Genomic DNA, 7,510 nt, shown 5'->3' with positions numbered 1-7,510 from the left:
CCCTCCGCCGGCACTTCCGCCGGAGAGCCGATGCTGCCGGAAGTGCCTGCGCGCGGGGGCTGCTGGGATGCGACTCCGGCTGTACTCCGTCCTTCGGTCCTTGTTCCGTCAGGCACTGTGAGGGGTCAACGTGAGGTCGGTGGGGTTAATAACGCGGCGGTGGTGGCTCCTCCTTCAAGATCTGAGCAGGTACATGTGGGCCTTAGCTGGACTGAGGGGCCGGGGTTCGAGAGTCCTGGAAAAGGGGGACGGAAGAGGCTTCAGCATCTGGTTCCTAGGCTCCGTGAGCCGGGCAGCGGCGGGCATCCGAAGCCGACCCTCGTCAGAAGCTTTGCCTCTCTGGTAGCTCCCTAGACAATCGCTGACCCTGGTTCCTGACGCTGAGTTGAGGGTTCGGAAAGAGGAACCTTAGGAAGGCGGAGCAGAGTAGGCCTACAGGCTTTTCAGGACTTTAGATTGATGTGTGTTCTGAAAGATGACCTTAAGTGGGAGTGGCCCGCGCTTAGCAGGTGGTCAGCGATGGAGTCAGGGTCAGGGATTTTAACAGAAGAGTGGGACAAAGAGTCAGGATCCGCGAGGCTTCACATTTAAAAACTAGCAGGATAGACGGAGCACCGATGAAGCGGCCGGAGGCCGATGACCCCAGTACACACCTTGACATCTCTCAGGGTGGCAGGACAGGATGTACACGCTGCTTTCGGGGTTGTACAAGTACATGTTCCAGAAGGATGAATACTGCATTCTGATCCTGGGCCTGGACAATGCTGGGAAGACGGTAGGTCCTTGTTCTTTCACTAATTCCCATTCCTTGCCTGATGTTTTCTTATTTGGAAATCTAACCCCTGCCCCAAGACTACAGATTAGTTGGCACCAGCCTCCTGAGCAATCAGCAGGCAGATCAATCAGCATCATCGTGCATGGGTGTGTGGGTGTGACGGCCCAAAGCATATAGGTGTGAAGGACACCAGAAAACTGCTCTAGCTGCTGCTGCTATCTAACCCCCCTCTCTTTCTTTCCTCAGACCTTCCTGGAACAGTCAAAAACACGGTTTAACAAGAACTACAAGGGGATGAGTCTATCCAAAATCACCACTACCGTGGGTCTAAACAGTAAGGGGGCACCTTAGGGATATGAGCTTAGGGGGTCCCTTAGAGATGGATGCTGTAAGGTCCGTAACCCAACCGACCAGTGGTCAGAACCCTGTCTCTCTATTCTTTGTTCAACCCCCTGGGATTGGTACCAGAATGGCTTGTCTCATCCTGGGGAGAGCTGGGACTTTGTGTATAAAGAGTAAGGTTAGGATCTAGCTCTTTCTGTCCTCTCTCCAGTTGGCACTGTGGATGTGGGAAAGGCTCGTCTCATGTTTTGGGACTTAGGTGGGCAGGAAGAGCTGCAGTCTTTGTGGGACAAGGTAAGACACACTATCTGCTCCATGCTGTTTTTCTCTATATGGCCCTCATAGTCTTTTATGTGAGAGTTCTACATTTACCCTGAAGATTTTCTATTTTTTAAAAGTTATTTTTATGGGGGGGGGGGCAGTCACAGCATGCATGTGGGGGACAGGGGACAACTTTGTAGACTATTTTCTCACCTTTACATGGGTTCCAAGTATCAAACTCAGATTTGTCAGGCTTGTGTAGTAAGCACCTTTACTTGCTTATCATATTACTTGGCCCTATCTAAAGGTTTTCTCTTGGATCCTATCCCAGGTTCCCAAGTTGCTCTCTGTCTACTCTGATAAAAAACCAGGGTTAGAGTCAACACAAAAGTGACATCAGGGGAGTTCCCCCAGGGAGTACCCAATCTTTTCTTGACGAGGCCAGTTTCAGTCTCAAAGAAAGAAGCATTGTTCATCAGGGTAGTCTATGCAAAGTGTTTACGAGGAACTCAGGATTGTAGCCTATCCTCTAACAGGCAGACAAAAATGGCAGAGTTCATATATAGGGAGGGGCCAAAACCTGTGTTTCCTAATGAGTCTACCTCATTCTAGCTTGTCACAGTTCTTCTAGATGGCCTTTTACCTATCCAAGGAGGATGTTCTCAGAGGCAGATAGCTCCTTCGTCTTCTTTAGGGACTGGTTTTAGACACCTGAAACTCCTCTGTGTATACTCCTCCACTGGAGTCTCCTCCACCAGCCTGTTAGGCACTAAGTCCAGAACTGAGCATAAGGCTTGGCTTTCCTTCAGCAGTCCCTTTCTCTGTAGTTGGTATGGTCATTTGTCACAGTCCAGTCTGTAGTGCAAGTGCTTTAGTTACAGTGATGTCCTATCAAGTGAAACACTTAGCAGTGGCTTCATTGGCCTTGGTGAATGGAACCTATACTGGTAAGTTCTGTCACTCTGGCCACTGTTCTCCTCTGTCTAGCATGGTACCACTGATGGGCAAGTTGCTCTCCACAGTGGGTTCTCTGGTGAACCTTGAGATAGAAACTAAGTCCCCATATGTTCTGTTTATATCTGCCTTAGGCTTTTGGTACTTTTCTGACCAAGCAGTGTGCTATTGTCCCTAGATCTGTGCACATGCCAGGCTTAGATCACAACTTATTACACAAGCAGGACCAGGTAGGCTGTCTACCTCTGGCCTGTCCCAGCATATCCAACTGGGTATTTCCCTATGCTGGTTATGAAGGCCTCTTTGCACCTCCCCAACAACACATATCAACAGGTGTGACTTTTTTGTTGGGGTTAAATATGCCACTCCCATCTTTCAGGCAACTGTTGTACCTTATGCCTGGTAGATGTGATGAGAGACTGTAGCTACTTGTCCTAAGTCTTGTGCCTACTCACATAAGACATTTCTTATAACCTTTGAGGCTGCTAGTGCTGCCTGCTGACTCACCCGGTTTGCTGCAAACCTCGTATCATACATTATTATCATAAATACCTCATAAACACAGTAGGACCTGCCAGTTCTCAGGCCTCTAGCAATAGGTTAACTTACTGCCTTGCCCCAGAACTGGCAGCTTTTGTGCCAGGCCCATTGCAAACCAGGAGCTGTTCTGTATGGGTCTGGCTGTAAAGCCCTGCAAAAGGAACCTGGGACTGGCCTCCAGAATGCCATAGGAAGTGTAGGTGGGGAAGGAGTTTTGCTGGCTGGAGTGAAGTACTCCTTTCTTTCTTGTCATAAACATCAGTGGTATCCATCATCCTACCCTGTCTGCAGCATATTATTTTACCAGTGTTGACTTCTCACTGGGACAGGGTCAGGGAGCCAGCATGGTCCTGAGGTAAAGTGGCAAATATATGCTATTTGTCCCATATTTATAGGCATTGTTTTTCTGATTGGGATAGTTCATACACTCTCTTCATTGCTGTGTGGATCTCCATCTCCTGTGCTTACCTTGCCCCATCTGTTCTGTGTTAACAGTGTTGTCCCGTGCTGTCAAAAGCCCAGGACTGGCTACATCCAGCCTGCAGAAGCCTGAGTTCAGCACTTTCAGTTTTGTTCAGGCAGGGTAGCTTCATAGACAGTGCTGACCTCAGTCCTGAGCCTCTTTTGGCTTCTCAACCTCTAGGCCTGTCGCCTACCCCTTTTCTCAACATCATCTTAGCCAGGGCAGCAAGTGGGTTCTCAGGAGCAGCCTCTAAGCAGCAGGCAGTTGATCACCCTGCTAGAGTCAGCAACTTTTCCTCAAAGGTGCTCTGGTATCTTTTCTACTAAATCAGCCTCAGGAAGCTTTTTAGCAACTCTTCCCACTGGGTTATGCCTATCTGTGGCCCTAGGATGGCAAAGATCCCACCACTCACTGCCTGTCTCTTCTTCTTCGGGGCCTCTTCTGGTAGTTCTGACACAGGGTCTCACTGTCTAGCTGGCAGCTATGAGTACCTCTCCCTCCAGCTCTCTCCTCTTCCTTCTAGTACTATGCAGACTGCCATGGTGTCATCTATGTCATTGATTCCACTGATGAGGAGAGGCTGTCAGAGTCAAAAGAAGCATTTGGTGAGTGTAGCATGGCCACTCTGGGAGGGAGAGACAATGGGAAGACCTACATCTAGGGAATTGTGTGGGGAGGAGTGTACTAAGGGGTGGTATCAGTATAATCTGGACCCTCCCACATGTCTGAAACTTGCCTTGAGGGAGGCTGGACTAACAGCTGGATGCCAGTGCCAAGAAAGCCTCAGTCATGTTGCTTGGGCTGTCTAGTATGTAAGGGAAAGGGTGGAAGGGATCTGTTTGTACACACCTTGGGCCTGGGCAGAGCCTGCAGTCATAAACAGGACACAGGGTGCAAGGCACCACCTTTCCTGCTTTCCTCAGAGAAGGTGGTTTCGAGTGAAGCACTGGACGGTGTTCCCATCCTGGTGTTGGCCAACAAGCAGGATGTGGAGGTGAGCCCCACAAAGCTGCTTTAGAGCCTCTACCGCCACTGCAAGGAAGGTGACATGTCTGCCTCTTCAGATTTCCAGAACCTGGTATCCATCCATCCTAATCTCCTCTCTGCCTTTCTTGGGACCCTTCTTCCACACTCTTAAGATCTCTACCTTGCCAACTTCAGTTTCTCTGTGTGTCACAAAGAGCTGTCACCATTAGAACAAGCATGTTCCAACTAGATGTAGGATCTAGAGTACAGGTGCCGCCTGTCTTCCCAAGGGGGAGGACCAGGGGCTTGTGTCTGTGGATGCCCTCAGAGGTTCTGGGACTATGGAGCCTAGAGAAAGACTCAGGTGAAAGCTCTGGGCTCAAAGAAGTGGGTGTGGGGATGCCTCAGAGATGTCTCAGTGATTAAGAACTTGTACTGCCCTTCCAGAAGACCCAAGTTTGATTCCCAGTACCCACATCAGGTGGCTCACAGCCATCTGGGACTCCAGCTCCAGGGGATCTGACTCCTCTGGCTTTAGTAGGTACTGTACTCATTTGTACCCCCAGATACATATACATAATAAAAAACAAATCTTCAGTTTTTAAACTGGTGGTGGAAGAGTGAAGACAATGGACAAACTCTTAGATGAGGTGTTTCTTCCCTTTGGCTATACAAAGTCCCTACTGTCTTACAAAAGAGGCTCTGTATAGGAAAAGCTGTAGCAACAGTGGCAAACAGTATCTGGAGGGACAAGGAAGCTTTACTTTCCTTAGGCCCTGTGCATTTATCCATTCCCATCTGGGATGACCTGTCCTCCACTCATTTGCCTGAGGACTTCCCCCAACCATCCTGGGTCACAAAACTAGTAATAAAGAGAAACCTCTGGTACTTGGCTAGGAAACACAGGGGTATTCCCTTAAATGAACAGGGGAACAGAGGAGCCATTGAATACTACCAGGGCTTCTCACCCCTAGGGCCATGGGCCCTGCCTTATTTGGCACTTGAACTCCTGACTTAGTTCCCAGTGTCCTGCTGGTAGATGTTTTGAGGATTGGTCTTGGAGGTGATGAGGAATGTTTTCTTGAGCTGTGTAGACTTCAAAGCCACCAGCAGTAGACTTGTTGACTGTGTGCAGTAGCCTCTCACCACTGGTTTCTAGGAGGATCCGGGAGCCCTGGGTAGGCTCACCCCTACAGATTTTTAGGGTGAGTGACTATGGCCTTCCAGAAAGCCCAAGTGAAAAAACAAGCTAGATGGAGCCAGAGGTGGGAATGTTCCTCAGAGTCTCACTTCCCCTGCCAGACTTGTCTCTCCATTCCTGACATCAAGACTGCATTCAGTGACTGTACCTGCAAGATTGGCCGGCGAGATTGTTTGACCCAGGCCTGCTCTGCCCTCACAGGGTGAGTTGAGTCCTTACTCTGCAGAGTCTTCAGGGCTAAGATTAGCCCTGCCTCACACATACTGTCTCCACAGCAAAGGAGTTCGAGAGGGCATCGAATGGATGGTGAAGTGTGTCGTGCGGAATGTTCACCGGCCACCACGGCAGAGGGACATCACATAAGCACCTCCAACTTCACAGTCTTGGACTGTTCGTCGTCCCCTAGTATTGGAAGAGTATTCTCTGCTGGCTTCTGTCCTGTTGATGTTGGGGGTTGAACTGGCTTTGTCTGTTCATTCTTTTATTTGCTTTATGTTTTCTCTAAGACAAACTTTTCTCTGTGTCTGGAAAAGTGTAGGTATTCAGAGACAAACATGGGGCATGCTGACAGTCCAGATCTATATGCCCTACACCTCCATCCCCTGACCCAGATCTAGAGCCCTGCCTGACAGGTCAGGGTCTGGAACCCTCCCCCAACCTTGTGAGGAAGGGGAGGCATGAGGCCACACCTAGGCCTGTTAGTCCATTCCAAAGTGGAATTTGAGGTCATCCTGCTTGAAATGGGGGATGGGGTGGGGGGTGGGATGTCTGTGGCAGCTGCTTTGTTCAGCTTGCCCATGGAGGAGGGAATGGCCAAGGCTAATCTCACTTGGAGAAAGAACCCACATCCGAGAGGCCAACACGGCCCCTAGTTGTTTTGTGTGGAGTTGGATGTGTGTGTGGGAGGGACAGGATTTCTCTGTAGACCCAGTTAACCTGGAACTCTGCCTCCTTCCCTATATCTGTGAGAATTATAGGTATGGGGCATCACACCTAGCTTTCTACTAGATTCTGCTACTCTCAGAACAGGGTTCAGTAGACCTGCCTGGGAAGCCAAACTTCCCTTATTAACTTGTTCTCAGTCTGCTTTTATGTCCAGAGACCTGATCTTGCTGTGTATTTCAGTACACCCATGCACAGGTTGTGTAGTATCCTGGGGGCACAGATTTCACTATGTCAAACTAGTACAGGTTCTAGCTAGTACAGGTGGGTACCCCATGTTTGAGTAAGGTGAGCTGGGTCCCTACAGAGTCCAGGTCAGTGAAATACTGGGTTTGCATTTCCAGATGTGTATGTTCCATGTAAGGTGCAGGCTCCTGGGGAGGCAGCAACTGTGCTGGGGCTGGCCATGCTCACTAGACCTACTGGGTCAAAATTTTCATCATGTGGTCAGGACAAGGTTTAAAATAAAGGCTGCCTAAGTGGCTCCTGTCCAACCATCTCTTCAAGCAGTTAGATGGTGGTTCCCTACTGTCTGGGCTGGCGGCTATAGCCAGAACCTGCTATTCTGGAGTACCTTCTGAGTAGGATCCTCTCAGGGAGGTTTGGAGTTGTGGCTAAGCCACAGGTTAAAAAAAAAACAAACTAGTGATTCCTTGTCCAAGGCCAGGTCAGTCTCCCCACGGAGGCCTGGGAGGGGTGATGGAAAAGTTATGAATCAGGTATATGCTCTCATTCAAGAGCATATATTTATTATGCTAAAGCTGGGTTGAATCATTCCTAGGGAACCCTCCTAGGAATTAAGAGTAGGTTGCTTATAAAATGGTCAAGCTAAGGGGAAGTCTTAGCAGAGGGTACCAGACATCACTGGTGTCTTTGTGGCCGTCTTTACTCAATTTCGTCAATACTGGAGAATAGGGGCTCCATGGGGTGACCCTTGTGGGCAGGGAACAGATGTGTCTTCCTATGGATGGTGGTCATCCTGGTGTTGTGGAGCTTGCTGGCTTGGAAACATAGTGGGATGAAGCTTCCCACAACTTGAGAGCAATTGTTTTTCTGAAAGGATTAG

The 7,510-nt window shown here is 49.4% G+C and overlaps 1 protein-coding gene across 2 annotated transcripts; it reads left to right on the top strand.

The window, feature by feature from the left end:
• Positions 1 to 32: 32 nt before the first annotated feature.
• On the top strand, positions 33 to 6,941 carry Arfrp1 (ARF related protein 1). 2 transcript variants are annotated; one of them, XM_034493859.2, is made up of 8 exons: positions 34 to 189; positions 669 to 775; positions 1,022 to 1,109; positions 1,329 to 1,411; positions 3,859 to 3,940; positions 4,259 to 4,329; positions 5,604 to 5,704; positions 5,778 to 6,941. In XM_034493859.2, exons 2-8 carry the CDS (start codon positions 683 to 685, stop codon positions 5,863 to 5,865), a joined length of 606 nt encoding a protein of 201 aa, XP_034349750.1. In that variant the 5' UTR covers positions 34 to 189; positions 669 to 682; the 3' UTR covers positions 5,866 to 6,941. The 2 variants fall into 2 exon arrangements, 1 of the variants encoding a protein (XP_034349750.1); XR_004606095.2 differs by lacking the exon at positions 4,259 to 4,329 and having other exon boundaries at positions 33 to 189.
• Positions 6,942 to 7,510: the final 569 nt, after the last annotated feature.

This window comes from Arvicanthis niloticus, chromosome 2 (assembly GCF_011762505.2).
Source record: "Arvicanthis niloticus isolate mArvNil1 chromosome 2, mArvNil1.pat.X, whole genome shotgun sequence".
Lineage (NCBI taxonomy): Eukaryota > Metazoa > Chordata > Mammalia > Rodentia > Muridae > Arvicanthis > Arvicanthis niloticus.
The sequence above is the reverse complement of the archived record's forward strand: the minus strand, read 5'-3'. Positions and strand labels throughout refer to the sequence as shown.

What these genes read in the sequence shown, in the direction of transcription:
- Arfrp1 (XM_034493859.2), top strand. Translation starts at nt 683, where the DNA reads ATGTACACGCTGCTTTCGGGGTTGTACAAGTACATGTTCCAGAAGGAT. An exon ending in TGGACAATGCTGGGAAGACG is followed by an intron (nt 776 to 1,021) that starts GTAGGTCCTTGT and finishes TTCTTTCCTCAG; the next exon opens with ACCTTCCTGGAACAGTCAAA. An exon ending in TGCAGTCTTTGTGGGACAAG is followed by an intron (nt 1,412 to 3,858) that starts GTAAGACACACT and finishes TCTTCCTTCTAG; the next exon opens with TACTATGCAGACTGCCATGG.